General features: G+C 40.8%; 2 protein-coding genes across 2 annotated transcripts in view; both read left to right on the top strand.

Annotated features, from left to right (window-relative positions):
- The window catches only part of LOC100711847 (amine oxidase [flavin-containing]), a 39,299-nt gene extending 23,467 nt beyond the window's left edge, over nt 1–15,832 (top strand). Inside the window, exons 4-15 of the mRNA XM_019352949.2 lie at nt 4,223–4,327; nt 4,448–4,539; nt 5,527–5,668; nt 6,791–6,940; nt 8,650–8,809; nt 8,889–8,985; nt 9,551–9,604; nt 9,690–9,747; nt 9,836–9,933; nt 10,998–11,109; nt 11,716–11,778; nt 12,420–15,832. Coding sequence (XP_019208494.1) covers nt 4,223–4,327; nt 4,448–4,539; nt 5,527–5,668; nt 6,791–6,940; nt 8,650–8,809; nt 8,889–8,985; nt 9,551–9,604; nt 9,690–9,747; nt 9,836–9,933; nt 10,998–11,109; nt 11,716–11,778; nt 12,420–12,575 — 1,287 coding nt within the window. The 3' untranslated portion in view covers nt 12,576–15,832. The remainder of the gene's footprint in view (nt 1–4,222; nt 4,328–4,447; nt 4,540–5,526; nt 5,669–6,790; nt 6,941–8,649; nt 8,810–8,888; nt 8,986–9,550; nt 9,605–9,689; nt 9,748–9,835; nt 9,934–10,997; nt 11,110–11,715; nt 11,779–12,419) is intronic.
- An 8,264-nt stretch (nt 15,833–24,096) lies between these two features.
- LOC109197600 (amine oxidase [flavin-containing]) overlaps nt 24,097–26,399 on the top strand; it is a 32,177-nt gene continuing 29,874 nt past the window's right edge. The window contains exon 1 of the mRNA XM_019352955.2: nt 24,097–24,252. Coding sequence (XP_019208500.1) covers nt 24,198–24,252 — 55 coding nt within the window. The 5' untranslated portion in view covers nt 24,097–24,197. The remainder of the gene's footprint in view (nt 24,253–26,399) is intronic.

The raw sequence follows: 26,399 nt of genomic DNA, 5'->3' as shown, positions 1-26,399 counted from the left end.
GCCTTTTTAAAGCGCTAAAAATGGGTTGGGATACTCACATTATTTCCCTTTTACCAGCTGGTGGACAGCTCATCATTAAGCTGTGAGGGAAGTGGCTCCTATTGCTTTGGCTACTCTGTTATGGGTGTGGCGAAAAGACTCAAATTAAAGACTCTCAAGGCAGAACTTATTAAACAGAAAAAAACAACCTGTATTAAGGTGAAGTAAAGGAAGCCTGTCTGAAATCCAGAAAAGAGAATAATCAGAATCTGAAATTTGACAAAACACTCGAGGCATCAAACACTAGAGGAATACAAACAGGAACAGGAACAGAGACTTGAGACACAGACAGTCTGACAAAGGACAAAGAGAACAGTATAACAATAGATATATATATATACACAAAGGGAAATGAAGGTTTTGAACAGATCTTAGAATGCTATAACAATCACAGTGACAAGCAAACTCAAAACTCTAGTAGCTATTCAAATGGGGCCTTTCAGAGAAAATGTCAAGGTTTTGGAAACCATTAGATAATGTAAAACTGTTTGCATTTAATATTGGCCACTCGCATAATGAATGCCCTGCAAGACAGAAATCCAAGAAATCTTTAGACTGACTTCAGAGGTGGTGTTTAGATATCATTTGATATCTGGGAACCAATCCTTGCATCGGCAGTTCACAGCAATCAGTCTTTATTACTTATATTTTTATCGTGTGTGTGTGTTAGTGTTTTACTACACCTTTTTGTTTGTCAGTAGCTTTGAATTACAAAAGAAGCAATTCAGGAGAATAAACTCATAGTTTCATATGATGACACAAGTCTTTAAGACTTTATATGAACAGTAAGCAGTGATCTAACCCATTTGACACACTCTACATTTCTTCACAGAACAAAAGCTAGAGTAATTGTAAACCAGCATGTGTCCCACGCTTTGTGTAATTACAGCTAGCTTTCAAGCAAGCCATGTAGCTAATCAGCTTTTCTATGGCAGATTGTAATCCAAAAGGCCAGTACTGCTTTCCCTTATCAGCAAACCACTGCCTAACAGGCAAATGCAGCTCTCAGCACTGGATTCATTAATGAGGGATCACTATCAGAGACGGGGAAACAGACTTTGATTAAATACTGCGCTTGCTTATCAGAGATTGAGAAAGAGTGTGGGATTGTCCCTTGGATCCTGCAGCACTTTGGATGCTGTGCATGTTTGCACGTTCATAGGACCAGTGAGGGAAACGGCCGTACCAGCTGTATCTGTTTAGCTTACTTTTAGAAAATGCTAAGTGCTGCACATTCACTAAGAGGCCACCAGTTTGTGAGAGCTGGCAAAAAGCAGAGGGAACAGCCATCTGATACACCAGTTTGTCATTTTTAGACACAGTTTGACATATTCAGATATATTATTTGAAGTTGCATTATTTAGCAACCAAATTAAATCTGTTTTTCTGATGTTTTTCTGATGTTTTTTGGCAAATATGAGACGAGCCTTTGTGTTCTTTTTGGTCAACAGTGGGTTTTGCCATGAAACTCTCCCATCAAGACCAATTTTTGCCTTACGTAGTTCTTATTGGTAAATTATAAACACCTTAACTGAGGCAGGTGAGGCCTGCAGTTCTTGAGATGTTGTTCTGGGTGCTTTTGTGACCTCCTGGGTGAGTCATTGATGCACTCTTGGAGTAATTTTGGTAGGCTGGCCACTCCTGGGAAGTTTTCTCAATTGCTATTTGCTATTTGAATAATAGCTCTCCACTTGGTTCAGTCTTAGAAATGGTTTTCCAGACTGATAGATGTCAGTGGCTTTGTCTTTCAGCTGTTTTTTGAGTTTCTATAGATCAAGGCATGACATGTTGCTTAGCTTACTTCACTTTGTCAGACAGGTTATATTTAAGTGATTTCTGGATTCAGCAGTTATCAGACCTGAGTGTCGCTAGTTGAAACTGAACTTTTCAAAGTTCAGCTTTCCAAAAAATGTGGTTGATCAAAGTAAATTCACGATTTAACAAGGGAGGGCAACTACTACTACTACTTTTTCAAATAGAACATGGTAGGTTTGTATAGCTTTTTTCCCTTAATAAATGAAATGATTAGTTAATGTAATCATTTAATAATTTATTACATTTTAAAACTAAATGTAGTTTAAAAAATAAGAAATCAAGAAGAGCAAACATTTTTCCCAGTACTGTATATTACGTTAGGCAATAAAATACTTATTGATAATAGATGTTTGTTAAGAAGTCAGATAAGAGTGTACAATGTAATTTGGATAAAAGGCTAAGGGCAGTGATTAGCGATTTCTGAGATTCAGTGAAATCTTTATCTTTAGATGGTTGTCATAAAATCCTCCTACTCTGCAGTACAGTCACCTTTGTCTTCAAGCAGTCTTCGTTTGGTCCTCTGATTGAGGACACTTCCCTGCTCGCTGATGTGGAAACAGATGTTGCCATACTTCGTCTCCCCCTCCTCTTCTCTCCTCCCTCTGTATTCTCTTGGCCGTGGTCACCATGGAGACAGACCTGTTGATCTGTGCACAGAAGCAGATACAGTATGCTGCTGTGAGACACATCATCATCATCCCTCTCTGTCTATCACTGACTTCTGTGTAGCAGTGAAAAACAGACAGTGAATACTAAAAAACAAAGGTGCTGTCACCTTGCAGTGATGCACACACACACACACACACACACACACACATATACATATACATATATATATATATATATATATCACATTTTAACAACAAACAAACAAACAGGTGATCATTTTATTTCAGTAAATGGCAAAATCTAGTAATATCACAGATGATTGTGGAGCTGCTTTTACATGTTTTAAGCAGTGAAAGTGACACAACACTTTGCTGTGCTATTTTTATTCAACAGAAGTCTTCTGTTTCATTGTTTTCGAGGAGTCTGATCTTGTCATTGTTTTTGTTGATTTAAGGAGAAATGTGTGAGCTTATTATTGATCTATGGTTCTTAAAGTATGTTCGATTATTTTCTGTGGCTCTCAGAATTTGTTGATACAGAATTTGCCATGCCGTGGGACAGTATGAGAACAATTTGCCTTTCTTTCTTTCTTAATTTTGTGCATTTTTCCTTTGCAACCGTCCATCAAAATTTCAGAAGCCCTGCTATAGATAATATAATTTAAAGTCTTATTTCTTATAATTACCCCTTAGAGAACACTTTATTGTGCTGACCCATGTACTTTTTTATGCTAATCTAACAGATTTATTTTTTCTTAGCATAATCATAGTTTTTGGTGATGCCACTACAGTTGAGTCTTGTAGTTTAAGAGGTTACACAGTTTCTGTAATATTTATGCATTAACAATGATTTTCAATAATACTGAGAGAGTTTTGCAAGGGAAAAAAGGAAATATTGCTACAAATTTGACATTAGACTAGCTCAGTAACTGATTTACCTTTAACCATGACAAGAAGATTTTAGAGCTACTGCTGGACAGTCACAGCTGCATTGTTGGGCAATGAAATGAACAACTAAACACCTTTGATATTTGTTTTGTTATTTTCCTTTGGCTCTATTACAGTGGTATCACATTACACAACACAATAAGTTAAGAGAATGTAAATAATAGGAGCCATTATTAGTTCAATACAGCTGCAGACAGCTGAAGTGTCTCTGGGCTAGCAGCTCTGTGAGGCTGAGGGCATTTCCACAAACAGTTTGTGTTTAATGGGGCTTGAAATAAATGTCCTTGTCAAGCTAAATGCCGTATTACGAAAGAGATTATTTCAGGTTACATCAACACGTAGCTAAGAGACCATCGCTAGAAAGCAACAAAAATTCATCTCTAGTTATAATTGTGTTGTGGAAACCAAAACACAATTAAGTGACCTTGATAGTTTTGAAACCACTGCATCTACCCCTGACTGTCACCTCTGTATTTGTATGTCTTTGTATGTGATTGAGAAATGCAGCAATAAACTAGACCAGGCATAAAAATTATGGCTTTGGATTATGGATACTCTTATCACATTTAATGATTCAGTATCTTTGATTCAGTTGTAAACATTGCACAAGCTATTACTCCACTTTCCCCACCATTCTTCAAACTGCTTTCACAGTCAGTTAGAGGTCGACTGAAACAAATCTTTAATGGCAAATGCTGAGATGTTGTTCTTTAAATGCTGCCATCATTAACCATTACTTATAAAAGCTGTGCTTATTTGATAATTGAAGAATGTTGTTTTGATGACGATGGCCGCAATCATGTGTCCAACAGGGAAAGTCTTACCCATTCAAAGGTTCCTTCCCTCCCATGTGGAACCCCATCACTTTGATGGACTTCAACAACCTCTTTAGAACAATGGATAAGATGGGCGTGGAGGTAAAGCAGTTCTCATTACTAATGAGTATTCTTATTAATACACATTATAGTTTGGTTTACTGGACAGCTTGCACACCTGCTACATGCCTGACTCATGTTGAACATCGTCCTGCATTTCAGATTCCCAGAGAGGCTCCCTGGAGAGCTCCCCATGCTGAGGAGTGGGACAAGATGACCATGCAGGAACTCTTTGAAAAACTCTGCTGGACCAGGTAACATGTTCAAAATGTTTCCCCTTTGTGCAGAGAATAGGTGTAGCTATTCATCCTGTTATCTCTAAACGTTTATATCCAGGGTAAAGTTGTATTGCTAAATCATGTGACATTTCAATTCAATTCAATTCAGTTTTATTTATATAGCACCAAATCACAGCAACAGTCGCCTCAAGGTGCTTTATATTATAAGGTAGACCCTACAATAATACATTCAGACTCAAATGTTGAAGGTGGTCTCTTACAAAAGCTTTATTTCTCTTACAAAAGTTATATTTATTGTTTTATTTTCTAATACCTGAAATCAGTCAGCGAGCTAGGTTATAAGCTAATGGTAGCAAGCTCAGTTAGCAAGGTATCTCATAGAGTGCATGAATGCAGCATTCTGCACAATTCCACTCACCAGAGGTGGAAGTAAAATTAACCAAAGAGCACATCATGCTATTTCCAATAAAATGATGTAAAAGGCTCCAACACCACAGTCACAGTTAAGAGGTCCAGTTCAGTGACTCAAACTTGCAGAGGTGGAAATGGTTACAGTTACCTGTGTCAGCACTAATGAGAATAATAATCCCCCCGATCCCTGCAAAAACTTTGAAGACTCATGCTGAAGGTTGTAGCTATTTCATAGAGGTTTTTGGTGGAGAAACTTCAGTATATGATGTGCTGTGAGTGAGAATGTTTTTGATAATCTAATTACTGTGTAAATTTAAAATATGCAGCTTATAAAAAGTGAATTACATTTTTGTAACAGCATAGAAACAACAGTTCTGCACTGATTAAATGATTGTAGTGCTCCAGTGTTTGGATTACTACTCAAATGTACATTACATGCAAGTCTCTGCTGGAAAAGTAGGATAAGCAAACAGAAATCCCTGACGTGGTGATTTATTTGTGCTTTGTTCACACTCTTACAGAATATAAAGAATGTGATCGGGGTACATGCAGTATTTAAAGACTTCTTACCTTCCATGTAATCCCTCCCAGAACTGCTCGTCGCTTTGCCACACTGTTTGTCAATGTGAACGTGACCTCTGAACCCCACGAGGTGTCGGCTCTCTGGTTCCTCTGGTATGTCAAACAGTGCGGAGGAATAATGAGGATCTTCTCCACCACTAATGGAGGACAGGTATGTCTACACAAAATTATACCTACTGGTTCAGAACAACAGACTGAAAGAAGACGAATGATTTTTTATATATATATATATGTCAGCAAACAGAATACTCTCTCGCCTTTCCATTAATGCACTACAAAAAAGTACAGGCAGCGTAATGGGGGCATGCCAAGAAGTGGACTTGCGTTCTTTGCCTCTCACACAGATTCATTCAGTGATTCAAAGGAGCAGTGTGAACATCAGAGGGAGATCCCTCACAGCCCAGTCTCCTAAGTCTGCCCTGAATAAGATGCTGTCCACACAAAAGATGTTTTCTTGGAATACTCAGGGCATCTTTTCTGCTGCCGTTCCTCAAGCTGAGGGGCCTTGTTGCCATAGCCACTCAGGCTTTGGTAAACAAATGACAAATAGTAGTGCAGTCGGCTCTGTGGCCCCTTCCTGTTTGCTTCACATTTAAAGCTTGCATGCCTTGTGATTGGTGCATATATAGGGGTGTTTGAAGTATTTACACATAGTCATCTTAAACATATGGATATGCAATTGGTATGCATTGCTTCCAGTGCAGCTCTCCTGCAAAACTGCAGAACTTGTCTTTAATCAAACAAGACAAGCACAGGCTCACCTCGTTTCACCGCCCGGGACTGATTTAGGTTTAGCTCGTGCTTTCACACCGACTGCTCAACAAATTCATCCAAATGCCACAGAGGAATGCACACAATGTGTTTCTGGTCAGGGATGAGAGAGATGTTGACACTAACCACATGGAAAAGGTCAGCACTGATTTAGTTTTGTATATCGGAACTTTGACAGCCCAAACCTTTCTCCGCCTCCTCACTATCATCTTCATCATTCAACATTTGCTGGCCTGGCTTTATGAACGTGTTTCTTTTGAATTAAGATGCAGAAATTTGTAGTGAAGGAAATGAAGGTGGACTGAGGATAACCGGTGCGTAACACCAGGATAAATCAGGGGATTTTATCGGCTTCATTCCAAAATGGGAGTTTATTAGCCTTCCTTAGGGGTACCCAGAGGGGGATCAGAGTCACTTCCACCCAATATAAATAGAAACCAGTGTTGCTGCATCTGCTCTCCCTGTTGGTGGTCACTGAACTCTGCTCTCTTTGTGTCTCAAGGAGAGGAAGTTTGTAGGGGGTTCGAATCAAGTGAGTCAGTGCATGGCGAGGGAGCTGGGAGACCGAGTGAAGCTGCAGTCTCCAGTCTACAGGATCGACCAGACCGGAGACGTGGTCGTGGTGGAGACCGTGGACAAGCAGACCTACAAGGTGAGTTGAGTATATCACCAGCATTTCCTTTGAAGCACTATTCTTTAAGGACACTTTTTATGTCTTTCCTTACATATTCTGCTATAGTCAGGAATATAATATCGAGCTGAAAGCGAGCATTTAAAGTCCATTCTAGTAAATATTTGAGGAGCTCGATTAATGTTTATTGATAGTATCTAGCACCAAATAATCTCAAAGGTTACAACAAGATGGAGAGAAACCTAAGTATTCCACCTTTGAGCAGAACTTGGCGACAGTGAGGATAAAGTAAAGAGAGGAAAATAGAAGAAAGGCGCTCAGGGCATCTCTGACCAGGGAACAGTTTCCACTTTGCCTCAGTCTGTTTAAAATGAGCTTTGGCTCAGAAATGATGGCGATGTTTCACCATCATCATGTTCACATGATAGAGCTTTAACCTGAATTTGTGAACAGTACAGTGTTCATAGACAATGATTTCCAGAAGTGTTCCCGAGCCTTCCCAGTGATTTCATGAGAATCATGCCTGCTTTTAGTTCAGTGATGCAGCAGGGCCCAAAGATCATGGGCATCCATTATTGATTGTCAGCCTTATCCTTTGCACACAGAAATTCCTCCAGATTCTTGGAATGTTTTGATGATATTATGTCTTTTCAGTTTTATGTTGAGGAACATTTTTCTGAAATTAATCCACAATTTGTAGACACAGTTTTGGATTCTTTTTTTTGCAGAGCATCTCTGAGATGCTCTTTTTATAGCTGGTCATGTCACTTTGCGACATGTCACTGCCATCAAATTCAAAGTGAGCTTTTTGTTTCTGTAAATGGTAATAGTAATTTTCTAATATTTTTCTGCGTATGTGAATAAAAGATGGCTTTCTGAGATCGGCAAGTCACTGCATTCTGTTTTCATTTACAGTTTACACAGTGTCACAACTTTTCTGAAACTGGGTTTGTAGACACAATTGATTAGTTCAGTCCAGTGGTTCCCAACCTTCAAATGGCCACAGGAAACAAATAGTCAGAATGACTTTGCTTATATGGATAAATCACCGTTAAGAATCTAATAATATAATGAATAATGACGCTACTCTTATGTTTCAGTAGATTCTGAATGCAGGACTTTCATTTTAAAGTGCCTGGTACTGCAGCCATGTTTCAAATAACTGTTATAGTGTTTGTTTGATTTTTTTTATGTATTAGGAAATGAAACAGATGCTATATTTATACACTAGATAATGTGAGATAATGCAGTCTTTATATGAAACATCCATGTATCTGTAAAACAGTAACTGCTTCACAGTGTTACTCACAAACTTCACTGGCCTGCTGCTGTTTGGCTGCCATCTACTGGCTGCTTGGAAACCTGCTGCCACATGTTCTTCATGCAAGGCAACAACTCCACAACAAGCAGTTTATATCATCAGGTTTTGGCATGAAGTGGAAAAAAGCAGTTAAAATGTACATGATCTGTGCAACTCAATTGTTATCATTTATGGTCAGATGGTCCATCACAATGAATTATGAGAAGGCATTTTCTCCTCTCCTTTCATAAAGGATAGTCCAGCGTATCCTATATTAAGGAAGTATTGAAGCTCCTTTCCTTAGTATTTGGAGAACTGGAACAGCTCTTACTATGGCTGATGATTGCTATGCAGATACTTCTGGGTCACATCTATTAGTTAGAAACGGACTATTGGAACGCACTCTGTACTGTCTCTGTCTCTGTGTTAGGCCAAGTATGTGATTGTGGCCACACCACCTGCTCTGAATCTGAAGATGCACTTCAACCCTGAGCTGCCCCCGCTGAGGAACCAGCTGATCAACCGTGTTCCCATGGGCTCTGTCATAAAGTGCATGGTCTATTACAGAGAGAACTTCTGGAGGAAAAAGGGTATGCAGGAAGTGAAAACAAAGAGAGAGCGAATGCTGTTCAAGATGATGCCATTTCTAACGTTTTATTGTGTCACCAGGTTACTGCGGCAGCATGGTGATAGAGGAGGAGGGCGCTCCCATCGGCCTCACCCTGGATGACACAAAGCCTGATGGGACTGTACCTTGTATTATGGGGTTGGTACAGAGCTTCAAACAGTTCTCTGTAATTGTGTATATTTTGTATTATGCTTCCATATTGTACACCACATCGCCAAAAGTATTTACCTGCTGCAGGACAGCTTTCAGACCGGAGTTATAACTATGAACATGTGGTCTCATCTATCCTCCTTAGACCAGTCAGTGACCCCCTGGTAACCACCTGTCAGTAGGGAAAATGTGTATTTGTCCATGATTGTTTGGCAAGTTGTTGCTGGAGGTTGCCAAATAGCGCTAAGTGATATCAGCAGTCCCAAAGAAGTATACAATGCTGCACCATGATGCATGCTTTAGACACCATTAGGTTGGAATACACATTTTTTTTCACTAGCAACCTGTGATTATCAGAGGGTTACTGATTGGCCTGTAGGCCTGCGTCAGCTTTACCATCTGACTCTGACCTAGTATTCTAGCATGAGATCCTACAAGAATTTCCACACTGTGTAGGACTTGTGCTTAAGTGGAGCTAAACACAAGTGATAAAGTCATCCAACCATCCACACATCTGGTCATGTAGTGTTTTCTCTTTTCATTCTCCCCCCAGATTCATCCTTGCCCGCAAGTGCAGAAAGCTCTCAAGCCTGTCCAAGGAAGAAAGGTAGACACCAGTGGGCAGAGATGGAAAAAAACTCTCACAAGCCGTGAGATCAGTTTAATCCCAACTCCTGTGTTGTTGTGTTTAGGTTGAGAAGGATCTGTGAGATCTACTCCAAAGTGCTGGGCACAGATGAAGCTTTGCATGTGAGTTTGGGTGCAGAGTGGCACACAGTCATGTGGATACTGTGGAATCGCTTGACTGACTGCTCATGTGTCTGCTTGTTTCCTGCAGCCGGTGCACTATGAGGAGAAGAACTGGTGTGAAGAGGAGTACTCTGGAGGCTGCTACACAGCCTATTTTCCCCCAGGAATCCTTACTCAGTTTGGCAGGTGAGTCTCTCTCTCTCACACGTGTACACACAAAAAAAAATAAACATAAATAAGAAAGTGTGATCTTTTCATTTCAATTGACTTAATTTATTTGAATGTATCAGCTGCTGGATATTAATGGCTAATATATGTTTCAGCAGGATTTGTGCTTATTTCTGCAAATTAGCACCACTTCTCTTCCATGAAATTAACCTGCCTGCCTGTGCACGGCTTCAGAGGTGACTCACTGAGATCACAACACTTTGTTTTGGATAATTATGTTTACCACACAAGCAAAACTGTGATCTCATATTTCATCTTTTGTAAAGAAAAAAAAAATGCCTGGCCCTGTTGGAGGCATTCCTAACTGAATGGTGTTATTGCAGTGTTTTTGCTCCATTTCATGGTTTTATTGGAATGTGAACAAATGAATGAATTTTCAGTACAGCAGGACGTGTCCCCAGGATTTGCCCATTAAATCTATAGCTGTACATACACATCAAACACAATCCAGTGCCGTAGCTGTTTGCAGGTGTCTGATGCATTGCAGCTGGTTTCATTTATTAGTCAAAGCTGCTTGTTGCACAGATCCTGGTGCATATGTTCACTATTAGAGTTTTGTTAACCTCCATATGAAAAACTGAAACTGCTTGTTAATCGTCATGGGGACCATATTTCATGTGTAAATGTCCTCACCAGATGTACAAATGTCTTCTCACTCACAATGAAAAGTAAGCTAGAGTTGGAAACCTAACATTGTGCTCTTTGATACAGAGTAACTTGTTTCACATACCGGGTGGCCCTGCAAGAAATAGAGTTAAAACAAAAATCCTTTGTTTGGTTCATTAACATTGAGCACAGTGGGGGTGGGAAGATTAACCCAAAGGAAATGCACTTTATGTGTTATATAATCCCATATTGCTCTTATTCAGGTGAGATAATATTTTTAAGTGAAGCGAATGCATGCTAAACCTTAACGGTCAGTACAATGCTGGTGCATACATTAAAAATAAAACAGTGTTTAAAGCTTGTAAATCAGTTTAACCTCTGAAGCTTCTCCTGTTTCTCTCTTTTTTGCTCTTCAGAGTGCTGAGAGAGCCGGTGGGCAAGTTGTACTTTGCGGGCACAGAGACGGCCACCGAATGGAGTGGCTACATGGAGGGGGCCGTACAAGCTGGAGAGAGAGCAGCCAGAGAGGTCAGAGAGCATTAAAGTACCTGCTTTTCACTGCTACGTGGTAGCAAATACCAGTTCTTACCAGTTTAAACACACTTAGAGGCAGGTTACTTATATATACCAGGTGGAAACCACTTAAATGATGCAGCTGGCACACCTAGTAGTCACACCTCAGCTTACTCCTGGTGAGTCAGCACATAGCTAGTTCTCAGAGTCTGAGGTGAGCTCAGCCAGCAGTGCTGGGGGGTCAGCTGATATCAAATCATGACATCCCCTCTCATTTATGTCTGAGCACAGCTGACTGAAACAAACCATAGAATCACACTGGTCCTCCCCACTCAGTCTTCTTACTTAGAAGCTAAATCTCTCTAAAACACTCGCCTGCTGCTTGCAGTTTATGTCCTTCTTCCAAGGCATTAACATTAGGTGTGGTTTCCTAAGATACTCCTCCCTGTGTTCATGTTCCTCCATGTTTCTTAGCTCTGCTGCAGATTAGGTCAGTTACAGTAAAGGCCAGTAAAGTCTGAGTAGACTAACATCACCCAAACTCAAATGTGTATCATGTTTGAAATTTAGACTGTAAATTTTGATAAGTCCTTGACTGACACCACCAATGTCTTTTCGCAGGTCATGTGTGCGATGGGTAAACTCCAACCTAATCAGATCTGGCAACCTGAGCCTGAGAACGAGGTAAGAGAAGTCCTCATACACCAAATTACAAGTTGGCTTTTGATAAAAAATGAACAATCAGTGGAGAAACACTCTGAAATCTCTGGTCATGAATCCAAAACACTGGGCTTAAACAGCACTCTGACGCATATTTAGAAGTGGACATTTAGAAGACGGTCTGTTGCAAGCGTCAAAAATTTAAGACCAAATTCCCAAAGTGTGGCAGAATACAACATACCACATGAAATCACGCTGAACAAAAGACTGCAGAGAAAAAATGGATGTGGTTACAGTGATTTATGAACTTCTATTTTAATGTCTTTTTGTTATGTATTTTACCATAAATGATACTGTGAAAAAGATCCTCCTGTAATAAATGAGAAAAAAACTACCAGGGGAGACCATAATGTTTCTTGGGGTTGTAAACCAAGAGAGGTCATTTTCTCCCTAGCTTTCTATACAATCATTTGCAAGCAGAAGAGTTGCCCCCTGCTGGTCATTTAAAAAAAAATGCAGGTTTAAGACACCTATGCATTGTTTACACATTTTGGACCCAAGATTACATAAGTTGCATATTGCCAAATCATCTATCAAGTATCTAATTAATATCATGCACATGAAAAAGGCAGATATCTGATATCATCATTCCCTCTGTCCTACAGGAAATCCGGGCACTCCCGTTTGTCACCACCTTCTGGGAGAGAAACCTGCCTTCGGTTGATGGTTTCCTCAAGTTCTTAGGAGTCTCCACATTCCTGTCTGCTGCTGCCGCAGCTGGCCTGGTGGCCTACAAGAAGGGCATCATCCCCCGGAGTTAAACCACCCTGTCATCTCACTCCTCCACATCTCAAGGGAACATGTCTCAATAGACACTTGTGTACTTCTAGTGCACTACTTTATGGGCCCAAACTACAGAGTAGTGACCTACATAGGGTATACGTTGTTTTTTGAGAAACACCGTGATGTAAGAAGGACTGCTCAGCTCATGCAAAAACACTAACACACTGTTACTTTGTCCACAAACGAAAGAGAGAACGAAGCAGATGAGAAGGGCTGACTGAAAGGTGTTTGAGAGGAGTGACGAAAGCCTAACTTCAGTTTAAAAATCCAGACTCAGATTGTGAAACCAATGAAGGAAAAAAGATCAGATTCAGTTCGTAAGGGGAAACCTTCTCTGTCACTATTACTATCCCATACACTGCCAATGAAATTCACTGTGTCGATTATATGTGAGTTTATAAAAGTCGCCATGCTTACTGTGTATATGAGCCTCGTCTGTGTCGTGTGCTTTGGTGAGCATGCATTCGTGAGCATGTGGTCATCAAAGTTTTCGTACAAAGTGTGCAAGCGCGTGTGCATGAGTTTCCACTGTGTGTCTAATTACCTCTGCTGATTTTAGGTGCTGATTTATTCTGGCCAAGCAGCCATAGCTGTTTGATGAAATCCAGTGACTTCAGAAGAGAAAAGAGTTAGTATAGTGACACTGTCCACATAGAAAATCACAGAGGAGGTTCAAGGACAAGTGGGGGGAGGGGCTTTTTCTGTCTTATTGTCAGCAAATCCCATGAAAACACAAATGAATAGTGAATTTTAGCATTGTCTTTGTAGCTAAAGCCAGATGTGAGTTGCACACCTAAAGTGAGTTGGTACTGCGTGAAATGGGTTTCGTTGTTTCTCTTGAATTTAAATTTTATTTACATCTCAAAGCCCAAATTATGTGCCCTAATATGAATCCTAATATGTACCCTAATAATGTCATATTAGGGCACCAAATGTGTATTATTCCTAATGAGCAATCTGTGCAGTTGAAGGCTGGCTCCAAAAGCAGGTTACTCCTCACAGACTCCTGTGTTATGTCTAGGTTTCCACCTGAAAAGGCATCTTTAAAGCCTGGTGCAGTCTGTGAAGCTAATTGTCTCCTTCATGGTAACTCCTTTCATATAAATCCTCTGTTTAAACTATAGTAAGTCGTAGGTATCAGCAAACACAGGGTACCAAATATGGCCACCAAAAATTAAGACGCACCGTTCAGTCTAAGTACTGAACACATAAATTTAATTAGTAATCCACAAACTAATGGTGACAATAATGATAATTATAAATATTAATTAAACACTTCTCAGTTATAGTTCCTTGTTATTTTAACTCCTTACCCCCTTGTAAAAGTCGACCAGGATTAAGCTTGAATACTTCAGGCTTATAGAAAAAAACGACTGGTGTGCATCAGAAGCTAGTGCGGGTGGTCTCTCCCTGTGCAGCTACACTTAGAAAAACCCAGAAACGGTTCTGATTGTCTTCAAACCACGACTTTATTGATATATGCTGAGGTGTCAAAACTCATCATCAAGGCTACAAAGGGGATGTCGTCAGTGTCTCTTTATGGAGGAAAGAGTTAAGGTTTATCCAGACTGAACACAGAGCAGTTACAGATGTACAACGAATAGTTATGTTTTCTATAATTTTAATCTTCAAATATACCAAATTTTTCATATCCATAGATAAAAGTGTGCACGTTTTATTAATAAGAGCTCAGAAGTGGGGCTAGAAGGTGAATGCAACTTAGCTTTTAGTGACTTCTCAAACAATCTAGTTTTTTCCTGTAGTTTCCCTCCTTTACCCTCTTTTTGTCGCATATGTGTACGCAAACTCTTACAGCACCATGTTTAGTAGTTTCTCTTCAACATGAACTCTAGGCTCACGTACATAAGCCAGGAAGTGGTAAGACAGACCAGTTCACTGTTAGTACTTGTGGGGTTTATTGACAGACGAAAAGAAAAACTCATCCTAAGAATGAGAAGAGTCAGCCTTATTCCTTTAATGGAAATGTAGTGGTGTCCAGCTGCTAGTGTGGTAATCTGTCGGTCAGTATAACGGAAGTATTTGAATGTATTTTCCTCACACTGGATAACACATGCGTGGTGGTTTTGCTAAGGTAATCACATTTTTCACTTGTGTATTTTTACCTTTTCACATTCACACTTCAGATAAACACAATCCCACCGGCTCTAAGGCATCCTTGTTACAAGTGTTTTGATTTGTTTAGGAAAAATTAAACTCTGTCTTTTAGAGAAACTTTAAAGCAATGACATTCGCGCTGAAAAACTGACTCGCTGCAGCAAAGGTTTAACTACTGGCCGCTCAGCAAGCAGTGGTGCAGCAATCATTCATCCTGCTAAAATCATGTGTCGGGGGTGTAGATGTGAAAGCCAACCTGCTGCACAGTCCTCTGTGTGCAGCTCTTTATGCCCACTACAAGAATCATGCTGTTCTTGTCCCAAAGATGTTTGTGAGTGTAGTTTATCTGTTGTGCCTTAATGAAAGTTGTAACGTTTTTGTCATTTTATCGCAAGTGCCTGTGACTCTGACACTCTCAGCCCTCATCCCTCTTTCCCCTCCCCCGCCTGCTCCGGAGGTGAGAGGTCAGATGGACCAGGTCATCGGTTCAAGGCATCATCTGCGCTCATTAACATACAGGGGTCAGCATTGTGTTCAAGTGTATCCAAAACCTTTCATTTTTAAAGTTCCCCTTACCTGAGTTATGTCCTCACTGCAAACTTGACTCAGGTAAAGCCGAGTGTAAAAACACAGCATCAGAGCTCAGACTGTTGAGGTGATCCCTCTGCTTATCTCTGTATCCGTGTGTGCTTTGTGTTGTGCCTGCAGCGCTTCTTCCCTCGTTGTGGTGTCCCTCTCCCATCTGACCCTCAGTCCCAGTGCAGGTTTTGTGCTCTTGCAGTTCTAGAAGTAATGATTGAATAATAATGTCACTTTTTGAACCATCACTAAAAGTGTTTGAGTTTATGGTTGGCTGAACAAACAAAGCCAGCAAATTCCATCCACCCTGTAAAAAAACAACAACCAAAAACTACAGCACTCACAACAAACCATCAGCAGACGTGATGCAGCGTTATTCATTATGGGGGGTTTTCTGGAGACACCCCCTCCCTCCCTTTGTCCCTCTGTGCATATGAGCCTTCTTAACTATTCCTGTGACCTGCTCTTTGATGTCTTTGATTCCTCATACAAAGATGGTGATATTTAACAAAATGTGAAATAAATCTTTTACTCATCTTAACCTGATTTATTGTGGTGTTGTGTGTGTATTATAAGTGTCATTATGTCGACTCAAAGCAGAGCTACAGCCCAAAGGAGTGAAAACAGTGGTGTAATAGTTAAGCAAAATGTGAAAAAAAATCATTAAAAGCTAGTCCAGTGCCCAATGTGCCCAGGAAGAATAAAACCCCAGTTCCGAAAAAGGACACTGGGTCATTTGTAAATAAAACTACTGGAACAATATAAATATAACAATATAAATATAAAGACATATCAAATGTTTAAGCTGAGTCAGTGTGCAATTTTAGGAAAAATAAGCGCTCATTTTGAATTTGATGGATGAAATGCTTAATTCCAGTAAAATGTTCCAAAACATGTTCCAATGGTTTTTTTTTATTTGTTTGTAAAACAAACCCTTTAGATTCACATATGTTAGGCTTTTGTAGTGTTTCTTTAAGTCACAGGGCAAAAAAGATAAGATAACCTTTATTAGTCCCACACGTGGGAAATTTGTTGTGTCACAGTAGAAAGTGGACTGTGCCAAGTTACAGTTCCAAAAATTAAGAAAAACACTGGAATAGGAAAAAATAATAAGAATAAGATACTATATACAATAGAATAAAATACTATATGCAATTCTCTTTTTCTGACAACGTTGTCAGAAAAAGAGAATTGCACTTAGTGTTATTGCTATTGCACATGTGTGAATGTGTGTTTGGTCAACTGCGAAGTCCTTGTTGTGGAGTCTGACAGCAGTTGGAAGGAAAGACCTGTGGAATCTCTCCGTCCCACATCGTGGGCTCTGCAGCCTGCCACTGAAGGAGTTGTTCAGTGCTGTTAGGGTCTCATGCATGGGATGGAAGATGTTGTCCAACAGGGATGACAGCGTAGCCACCATTCTCCTGTCACTCACCACCACCACTAGGTCCATAGAGCATCATAGAACAGAGCTGGCCCTCCGGATCAGCCTGTTCAGTCTTATTCTGTCCCCAGCAGAGATGCTGCCACCCCAGCAGACCACACCATAAAAGATGGCTGAGGCCACCACAGAGTCATAGAAGTTCTTTAGGAGTGGGCCCTTCAATCCAAAAGACCTAAGCCTCCGCAGCAGCTACAGCCTGCCCTGCCCTTTTCTGTAGAGGGCATCTGAATTGTGAGTCCAGTCCAGTTTATTGTTCAGATAAACAACAAGGTACCTGTAGCTGTCCACAGCCTCAATGCCCATACCTTGAATGTTTAGTGGTTGCAGTGGAGGATGTTTGTGTCAGCGGAAGTCTACCAGCTCCTTGGTTTTACTGGCATTGATCTGGAGGTAGTTCAGCTGGCACCAGTCCACAAAGTCTTGGGTCAGTTCTCTGTACTCCCTGTCGTCCCCATCAGTGATGAGGCCGACTATTGCAGAGTCATCAGAGAACTTCTGAAGGAAGCACTGGGTGGAGTTGTAGTCTGCAGTGTAGATAGTGAAGAGGAATGGGGCCCCTGTGGGGCCCCCGTACTGCAGACGACCCTGTCCGACACACAGATCTGAGTTCTCACATACTGTGGTTGGTCTTTGAGGTCGATCAGTATCCATGTTGTGATGGTCCACTCCTGAGTTCTCAAGCTTGTCCTTCAGGACCATGGGAAGAATGGTGTTAAAGGCACTGGAGAAATCAAAAAACATGATTCTCACAGTGCTTCCAGCGGTCTCCAGGTGAGAGAGGGAACGATGTAGGAGGTGAATGACAGCATCATCCACTCCAATGCCAGGTTGGTAGGCAAACTGAAGTGGGTCCAGTGATGATCTCACCAGGGACCGAAGCTGGGCCAGGACCAGCCGCTCCAGGGTCTTCATCAGGTGGAATGTCAGAGCCACCGGCCTGTAGCTGTTGAGGTCCATGGGATGTGGAGTCTTTGACACTGGTACAACACAAGAGGTTTTCCAGAGCTGTGGAACTCTCCCCAGCCTCAGGCTCAGGTTGAAGATGTGTTCCATCACCCCACACAATTGGTCTGTGCTGGACCTGACAACTCTTGAGCTGATGTCGGGGTGGCTGTAGCTCAGGAGGTAGAGCAGGTCACCTATTGATCAGAAGGTTGGTGGTTTAATCCCTGGCTCCTCCAGTCTGCATGTCAAATATCCTTGGCTTGGGCAAGATATTAACCCCAAGTTGGTCTCAGATGCATCCATCAGAGTGTGAATGTGTGTGAATGTCATTAGAAAAGCACTTAGTTTAGAGACAGTGCTTGTGAGAATGGGTGTGATTGGGTGAATGTGGCATGTTGTACAGAGCGCTTTGAGTACTCCGGGAGAGTATAAAGGCACTATATAAAAATCAGTCCATTTACCATGTTATCTGGACCCACTGCCTTCTTGGCTTCAATCCTCCTCAGTTCCCTCCTAACCTGGGTGGTTGAGAGAGTCAGGACGGAGCCGTGTGCTGGATGCTGTTGTTGAGGGTGGGGAGTAGTGAGCAGGGTAAGTGGAGGATAGATGGATGGACATTGATTTCCAAAGAACGTACATGAGCGTGATGTTAAAAGCTCTTAAGGCTTTGTCACCAAATTCATCTTGGGCCTCTGCTTCCCTCTGCTGACAAACCACCACACTGTACACACCTCTGCATGGGGTGCAGAGGTGGGGCGCAGAGGTGCGCCGCTTCAGTGGGAAGCGGCGCATAGTGAGGATATAGCTGGAGCTCATCCTGTATATTAAATATTACGGACACGTTTTGGAGATTAAAACACTTCCAGCCAGTGGCTGACATGCAACAGAACACCGCTGTTATGATAGATGTGGCAATCCCAGTGGACAGCAACATCAGGAAGAAGGAGCATGAGAAAATAGAGAAGTACCAGGGGCTGAAACAATATCTGGAGCAGATGTGGAAGGTTAAGTCCAAAGTGGCCCCAGTGGAACATTAGGAGCTGTAACCAGCAGAGTACAGACACAACATCATTAGTCTCTGTCCAGAACAGCGCAGTCCCAGGAACGGCTAACATACAGCACAGAACCCTCAAACTCCCAGGCCTTTGTTTTCGCCGTGTCTGCATCGGTTCTCTCCATTCTCTCCCCATACTCTGGCATGGACAGCTCAGCTGTTGATTCTAAATTAACCCAAGGTTGTCTCTGTGTTTTAGCACTGCAACACCTTAGCATCCTGTCATTGCTGTACCCTGCCTCTTGCCCTATGACAGCTGGGATAGGCTTTATTCTCAGTAACATGTCATTGTAAATCCTGAACATTAAACTTTACTTTTTTTCCAGACTACCCTAATGCCTGGAAGGACACGGACATGTTAGTGTGGGACTTTGGTAGTGTATTCTTAAAACTCTACCAAAGTAGAGTTTCACTTAAAATTTACCATTAGAAAATGTGTTTGTAAATCACTGGAAAAACTTCTGTTAGTTATCATCTTTTCCCCTCATCGGGCTTTTCCAACCATCTACATTCAGCGCCCGCCCTGAGAATTTTAAGAGATTTTAAATAATGAAATAATATTTAATAATATTAACTATATTAAATCAGACATTACAGTTGATAAAGGTTTATAGAATGAGCTTGGCTGCTGACAACAGCATATCAGACCAAGGGACTGTCCAGAGGGGGGCACGAGATGGCGCTAGCCCTACCCAAAATGTAAAATACTTATGTCCCAAAATGCAAAGCTAGTCTTGTATTGAGTAATAATTTTATATTTAATAATTTACATTTATTTATTTAATAATTTAAAGTACAAAATTGAGCTATTAAAGGTTCTTCAAGAGCCAGCAAGGTTGCTTGAATAACCCCAGAGTCCCTTGATGCTCGCTTAGTGACAGCTTTCTCTGTCTCTTCACCATCAAGTTTGAAGTTTATGCACAAGAAAACCTTGAGAAAGTTTAGCTGAAACATAACCAAGCTACTTTACTGCTCGCACTCCAGCTGTCTGCTCGGTCTTTTACCCTCATCGGGCCTTTTCCAACTGTCTACATTCAGCGCCTGCCCTGATTAAGATGTGGATCCACAGGGTGTCTGTGTGGTCTGTGCTCACCTGGGTTGTTTTTTTCCATTGTTCATCACCCGGCGACAGCTCTACTTCAGTACTCTGCTACAGAACTTTTGTGACTTCACTTTTGCCTGGTTGTCTCTCCACCTGTGGCTCTTTACCTCTATCCAAACATCGCTTTCAAGTCCCGTTGCAGGTATATCCACCGAGGACTCCAGCGAAATTTCAATACCAATGACACAAACTCAGTAGTGTCCATCTAGTCCAAAACTTGTCGTCCTCCCCGCAAGACTGACCGGGCTGTTGACCACAATGTGCTGGCTCACCTAATTAGGTCCGCTAAACATACCGTCAGTCATGGTAATTCCAGCATCAACTTCGGTCTATTAAACATCCGCTCTCTTACTGGTAAGGGGCATCTCGTCCATCCATCTCGTGGACTTTCTTTGCTTAACTGAAATGTGGCAACAGCCTAATGATTTTGTTTCCCTCAATGACTCTACTCCATCTGAGTTTGTGGTTACATCTGTCAACCTCAAAACTTGGGGAGGGGCGGCGGCCTCGCAGTAATTCACCGAAAGCACTGGAAAGTTCTCCCTGTCTCTGCCCCACCCTTCCACTCATTTGAATGCATTGCAGTACAGCTCCTTGGATCTACTCCCACCATTCTATGTACTGTTTGTCGGCCACCTAAGCCAAATAAGGAATTTTTAAATGACTTCGCTGCTCTTCTCACTCATTTCTCAGTACCTTCCCCAAATTTGATAATTGTTGGTGACTTCAATATTCATATGAACAATGATAACATCCCTCTTTCCAGAGATTTTACTTCCTATCTGGAAGGTTTGGGGCTTCTACAATACATCAAATTTTCTACTCATTCTAAAGGTCATATCTTGGATTTGGTCTGCTGTTCTGGTGTTACCCCCACTCACTGTAAAGCCAATTTGTTTTCCCAATCTGATCACATGTTTATTTCTCTTAATGTAAATACAACAGCTTCTAAAACTTATACTCCTCGTGACATCACATTTAGGAAAATTGGTAATATTAACCCTGTTGTTCTCTCATCTGCCATTTATGACCTTCCATTTATTCACAGCTCCTCAACCCCTGATGTACTTGTTTCTTACTATAATGTCAACCTCCATAACTTTCTTAACATAACATAACACTTAAACCTTCATCTTTGAAAACTGCTTTTGTCATTCCAATTCTCAAAAAGCCTGGTGGAGATCCCAATAATTTTGAAAATCCCCTTTATTTCAAAAATCCTTGAGAAAGTGTCTCCCAGCTTCACTCATATCTCAATGATCATAATCTCTACAAACAATTTCAGTCTGGTTTCTGCCCCAAACATAGTACAGAAACTGGTTTGTTAAGGATTACTAATGACCTTCTGGAGGCAGCTGATTCTGGTCTTTTAACCATCCTCATCCTTCTTGATCTTAGTGCAGCATTTGATACCATTTCTCATAATATCCTTCTGAACAGATTAGCATTCATTGGCATTAGTCATACCCCCCTTGCCTGGTTCACCTCATATCTCTCAGGCCACACTCAGTTTGTCCAATTTAAATTCCACTCTTCAAGTTTCTTTCCTGTTTCTGCTGGTGTGCCCCAGGGTTCAGTATTAGGGCCTCTTTTATTCATTATCTACATGCTTCCTCTTGGCCATATATTCAGAAAATATAATAGCAGTTTTCATTGTTATGCTGCTGACACCTAGCTCTACATTTCCTCCAAACCTAAATGATCCTTTTCACCTACCTCCCTCTCGAGATTATGGAGATTAGCTCATGGTTCTCCTCCAGTTTTCTCAAACTTAACAGTTGTCATGGTCTGTGTGCAGGCAGGCAGGAATAGGACCCAATATGCAGACTCAAGGAGGCAGACCTCAGACTCAAAAACCATAGCTTTATTGATGGCAAAGACAAAATTAATCCTAAACTGGGCAGCTAGAAACAGGGGCATCAAAACAGAACACACAGGCTAGTATGAGGGATGACGTGACAAACAGGAACACACGCAGACACTACATACAGAAGAGGAAAAGGGGAAAGAGCAAACACCTGGGAGACACGGCTGACACTAATCACACAGACGAGACGGGGGAGAGCAAACAGAACATTACAAACACAGACCGAAGACTACCAGAGTAAAACAGGAAGTACATTGAACTTTATAGACACAGACTCATGAGCAGACAGTATGACATCACGGACATGACAGAGGGAACACAGAGACGTGGGACCAGGGTTGGCACAGAAAAGAGGGGCTCAAAAATATAAACAGAAACCAAAAATTCAGGAAAGTCAAAATACTGGGTCAAAATGACCCAGAACCGTGACAACAGTAATAAAACAGAAGTTTTACTCATTGGCATAGCCTCTATCTTAACCAAATCTCACAGTTTCTCCATTAATATTTAAAATTCCCCCATCCTTCGTTCCCCTCAGGTAAAGACTTTAGGTGTCATATTTGACAGTACTCTCTCATTTCAGTCTCACATTAATTACATAACCCGGTCTGCATACTTTCACTTACGTAACATTAACCGACTTCATCCCTTCCTTACTCCCCATGCTGCTGCCATCCTTGTCCATAGTCTTATTACTTCCCGGATCGATTAGTGCAACTCCCTCTTATTTGGTCTCCCCAATAAGTCCCTCCATAAACTTCAACTACTTCAGAATTCTGCAGCTCGGGTCATAACTCGTACTCCCTTAAGAGACCATATTACCCCAATTCTTCAACAGCTTCACTGGTTGCCCATAGAAGCTAGGATAAACTGTAAAATCTTAGATCTCACATTTAAGTGCACCAATAACCTTGCCCCTCCTTATCTGTGTGAACTACTTCATATCACCACTGCTTCCCGCTCTCTCAGATCTTCATCTGCCACTCATCTTGTTGTTCCTTCTGCTCGTCTTATCACTATGGGGCACAGAGCTTTCAGTTGCTCTGCTCCTCGGCTCCAGAACTCTTTGTTTTTTGTATTTTAATTTATTTTAATCTATTTTAATCTACTGTTTTATTGATATCTTTTTCTCTTTGGAAGGTGACCTTGGGTTTTAGAAAGGTGCCCTCAAATAAAATGTATTATTATTATCATAATTATTATTATTATTATAGCTATATGGCAAACAACACAAAAACACTGGTAACAGCACATGATGTGGCTGTGTGCTTCCCACACGGTGTGTGCAGACATCTGTTTTTGGCTAGGTGTGACAAACCAACCACAAGAGGGCAACAGAAACTAAAGAATACAACACGAACCTACTCAGTGGTTGCATGCATCACATGAATCTTTTAAAGACAGAGGGAAACAAAGTCATAAAAAAGATGAGTCATGTGGTAGGATGTTTCTTAATACAGAAGAAGTGAAAGTTTATTTACTTTTATGATTTACTGTTTAATTAATTTGCTGATTTAATCCATTGTTTTTCATGTGTGATCATCTGTTGTTTTTTTCTCTTTTATATTTGTGTGAGGCTGGGCACATAAAGCAATAGCAGTCCCGTTGAGAAGGAGATAAAAAATAACTGTGCTGAGAGACTCCTGGGTATCCTAGATAATTTATCAGGGTGTTTTCATTCAGTAGTGCTTCTGGGAATTTTTCAAAGATAGATAGTAGCTACCATAGCAAGTATAATGCTGTCTGTCTCTTTGTGCAACCAGATGTATTCTTTAGATGCACCTCACCCTCCCCTTAGCTTTGTGTAAATGAAGATGACTCTTAAACTTGAAAACCCAGTGTACCCAGCCTGGTATGTTATAATACTCTGCTGATAAGAAAAAGGCCTTTGGCCAGACAGCACCACAATCATCAGGGTCGTCTATGCTTTTACAGCTAATGCAAATTTATAAAAAGGTTAAGAGTAAACTCCCTACAGGCCATGGGACCTAAAATTAGCTAACAATAAGTATAAGTAAGTGTAAAGAACAACAAAAGAAGACACACAGAGCCAGGGGAATGTAATTCCCCGTGATTAAGACAAATTCAGGGATTTTGCAAAAAAAAAAAATAAACGGATGGAAATTAAACAAAAGTACACAGGAGAAAAGGACGATGAATGAATTATAAATGAATTATTATTATACGTTGATGAATGAACTATATGTGTATGTGTATTTACATTTCGTAGTAAAATCTGAGTCAATAGTAAGTTAATTATTATTATTAGTATTATCATTATTATTATTATTATTATCATTATTATTATCGTTCCATAAAATGTTTTCCCTAATAGTCCTCCATACCCACAGGGCAGCGCTTTACTATGGGTAGGCGGAGCCTGCAGGGAGTGGGCCTGCCCGGCGCTTTTTAATCCAGATGCTCTCCGCCGTGCACCCTGCGTTCGGCAACGAGCTGACACAACCAAGAGGTGAAAGAAGACACACCACCCAGCAACATGACTGCACCCAGCAACACCTACGATGTTATAGTGGTCGGTGCGGGCATATCAGGTAGGCTCCACCTCAGAAAACTTTAGTTTTGTGTTCCGGCCCCGCGGACGAGCTGAGCAAATAAACTGATTAAAGCCAAAGCTCCGAGCAGAGCTGGTAGCGGTCAGATGCGCTTTGTGGAAGGTAACTACACGACTGTGGCCGTGTGCGAGTGTAAGGAGCTGTATCCACAGGTGACTGCGTGCAGAGCTGAGAGTGATGGAGAGTTTTGTTTATTCGTAGTGTTTTTCTTCTTCTTCCGTGAGGCTGCCTCCCCTTACCTCCAGCTCTTTCACCTCTGTATCACCGCAGCATCAACAGAGTTGATGTAACAGCTAATCAACCAGCGCATACTTTGTGTTACATAAGAGGACGTGTATGAAGGGCCTGGAGTGACAAAACGAATTAATTAAATACGCCATTAAATAATTAATTAAATGTGTCATTAATGAATTAAAATTAACTTAAAATTAATTATTAAAATATTTAACTAAATATTTAAATAATGAATTAAATGCCCATTCATTTCATTTAAAACATTTCATAAATTATTTATTTATTAATTTCAAATTGTATTTAATTATTGACACATTTAATAAATTATTTAATGATGTATTATTTAATTCATTTTGGCAGTTCTGACTCTGCGGCTGTCTTCATGAATTAATTTTATCTTTCAGCCTCACCCATCAAACTCAGTGGGCTGTTAGCACTGTTCAAATAAAAACCATTGCTTTGGCCTGGTGGCTTTTCTTTTTAGTGGGTGTTTCTCCAACCGGCATGTGGAAACTAACTGATCTGTACTTTGAAATACCCTGTTTGTGTCTCACCAAATACACTTTCAATATTTTTTTAGCTGAGAATGTAGTGGTTTAATCTTTAGATTGGTTTGTCGAGATAGAGCCTATTTGCAAAAGTGCTCCAATGATTTCGGAGATGTCTGCCCAGCCCAGTCTCACGGCAAAGTGTCTGATACACCCACTGGCCTTGCAAGCACTCGAGCTGTTATACCGCCAGCAAAGCTCAGGTCCCACTACACAACTATCACAACCCCCGCTGATTGTACACCGACTTGATTTACTGATCTATCGGGTCTTTATTTCCTGATGTTCGTATGTGTCATGCTTGTTTCAGTTGCCAATTCTGATATAACTATTATAACTAACATTAAAAACATGTTTAAGTGGAAATGGAAATGAAAAGAATGTGGACCTGACCTTTTGTACATGGAATGTTAAAGGTGTAAATGAACCTGTTAAGAGAGGCAAAGTGTTATCACACTTGAAATCTCTTAAAGCGGATATTATCTTTTTACAAGAAACTCATCTGAAAAATGCTGCTCATAATAAACTTAGGTGTAGATGGATTAATCAGGTGTATTACTCAACATTTTCTGCTAAAACTAGAGGGGTAGCTATATTAATTAAGAAAGGTACTCCGCTCAGACATACCTCCACTATAGCTGATAAGAATGGTAGATATGTATTAGTGACCGGGGAGCTGCACGCCATTCCGATTATTCTACTGAACATTTATGGACCTAACCATGATGACCCAGAGTTTTATAGAAAGGTTTTCAGTTTAATTCCGGATATACCGAATGGTAATTTAATAATTGGTGGCGATTTTAACTTAGTGTTAGACCCATACTTAGATAAATCCCTCTCTAAAAAAACCACATTGTGTAAAGGTAGCAACTTTATTAAAACATATATGAACAATATGAATATTTGTGATGTGTGGAGAACTTTAAATCTGTTAGGATGCCTGGGTCGTTGACCCAGAGGTTTTTGAGTTTATTATATGATTTATCATTTCTGGGTTTCTTTGAGTTCTGTCTTTTGGTTTATGTCTCGGTGTGATCCTTAGTTGCTGTCTCCCCTGTCTGCTGTATCCCCACGTCCAGTCAGTGTCTGTGTCTGTCCTGGTCCCACGTCTCTGTTCCCTCTGGTGTAGTGCCTGCATGTGAGTCTGTGTCTTTTGTTCGGTCTGTGTTATGTGCTTCCTGTTTTACTTTGATGGTCTCTGTCTTATCTCAGTGTGTTCAGTTTACGTTTCCTTGTCTCGTCAGTTCTGATTTGCCCCAGCTGTGTTTCCCTCCTGTTACTCATTCCCTGATTGCTCCCTCTATGTATTTAAGCCCTGTGTTTCTCTATGTCCGTGTCGCA

Source organism: Oreochromis niloticus, linkage group LG16, assembly GCF_001858045.2.
Source record: "Oreochromis niloticus isolate F11D_XX linkage group LG16, O_niloticus_UMD_NMBU, whole genome shotgun sequence".
Classification (NCBI taxonomy): Eukaryota; Metazoa; Chordata; class Actinopteri; order Cichliformes; family Cichlidae; genus Oreochromis; species Oreochromis niloticus.
This window is presented reverse-complemented; position numbering and strand designations above follow the sequence as displayed.